This window comes from Priapulus caudatus, unplaced genomic scaffold (assembly GCF_000485595.1).
Source record: "Priapulus caudatus unplaced genomic scaffold, Priapulus_caudatus-5.0.1 Scaffold24603, whole genome shotgun sequence".
Classification (NCBI taxonomy): domain Eukaryota; kingdom Metazoa; phylum Priapulida; class Priapulimorpha; order Priapulimorphida; family Priapulidae; genus Priapulus; species Priapulus caudatus.
In genome coordinates, this window is record NW_014601664.1 from 1 (window position 1) to 459 (window position 459).

At 50.5% G+C, this 459-nt stretch overlaps 1 protein-coding gene across 1 annotated transcript; it reads right to left on the reverse strand.

Annotated features, from left to right (window-relative positions):
• Window positions 1-67: 67 nt before the first annotated feature.
• On the reverse strand, window positions 68-389 carry LOC106820572 (acetolactate synthase large subunit-like; the record flags this gene model as incomplete). Its single annotated transcript, XM_014825081.1, has 1 exon — window positions 68-389. A coding segment is annotated over exon 1 (322 nt), but the record flags the coding sequence as incomplete, so codon positions are not given.
• Between the last annotated feature and the right edge of the window lie 70 nt (window positions 390-459).

The window sequence follows — 459 nt, forward strand, 5'->3', positions numbered from 1 at the left end:
GAGATCGATGCTGGATCAATATCGATATGAATGATTTGAGCATAAGGACAGAAAGTATTGGTAGTGCCGGTGATGCGATCATCGAAGCGCGCACCAATGGCGATGAGTACATCGCAGTCATGCATGGCCATATTGGCTTCATAAGTGCCGTGCATGCCGAGCATGCCGATAAACTGCGGGTCGGTGCCAGGAAAAGCACCGAGGCCCATGAGTGTTTGCGTGATCGGATAGCCAAGCTTACGTACAAACTGGCGTAGTTCCTCCGATGCATTCGACATAATGACGCCGCCACCGCTATAAATCATTGGCCGCTTCGCGCCGAGTAATAAATTAACCGCGCGTTTAATCTGTCGCGGGTGGCCTTTGACATTCGGGTTGTACGAGCGCATCGCGACCGTTTTTGGGTATTCGTAAGGGATTTTGATATGCGGTGCGGTTATGTCTTTCGGAATATCGACA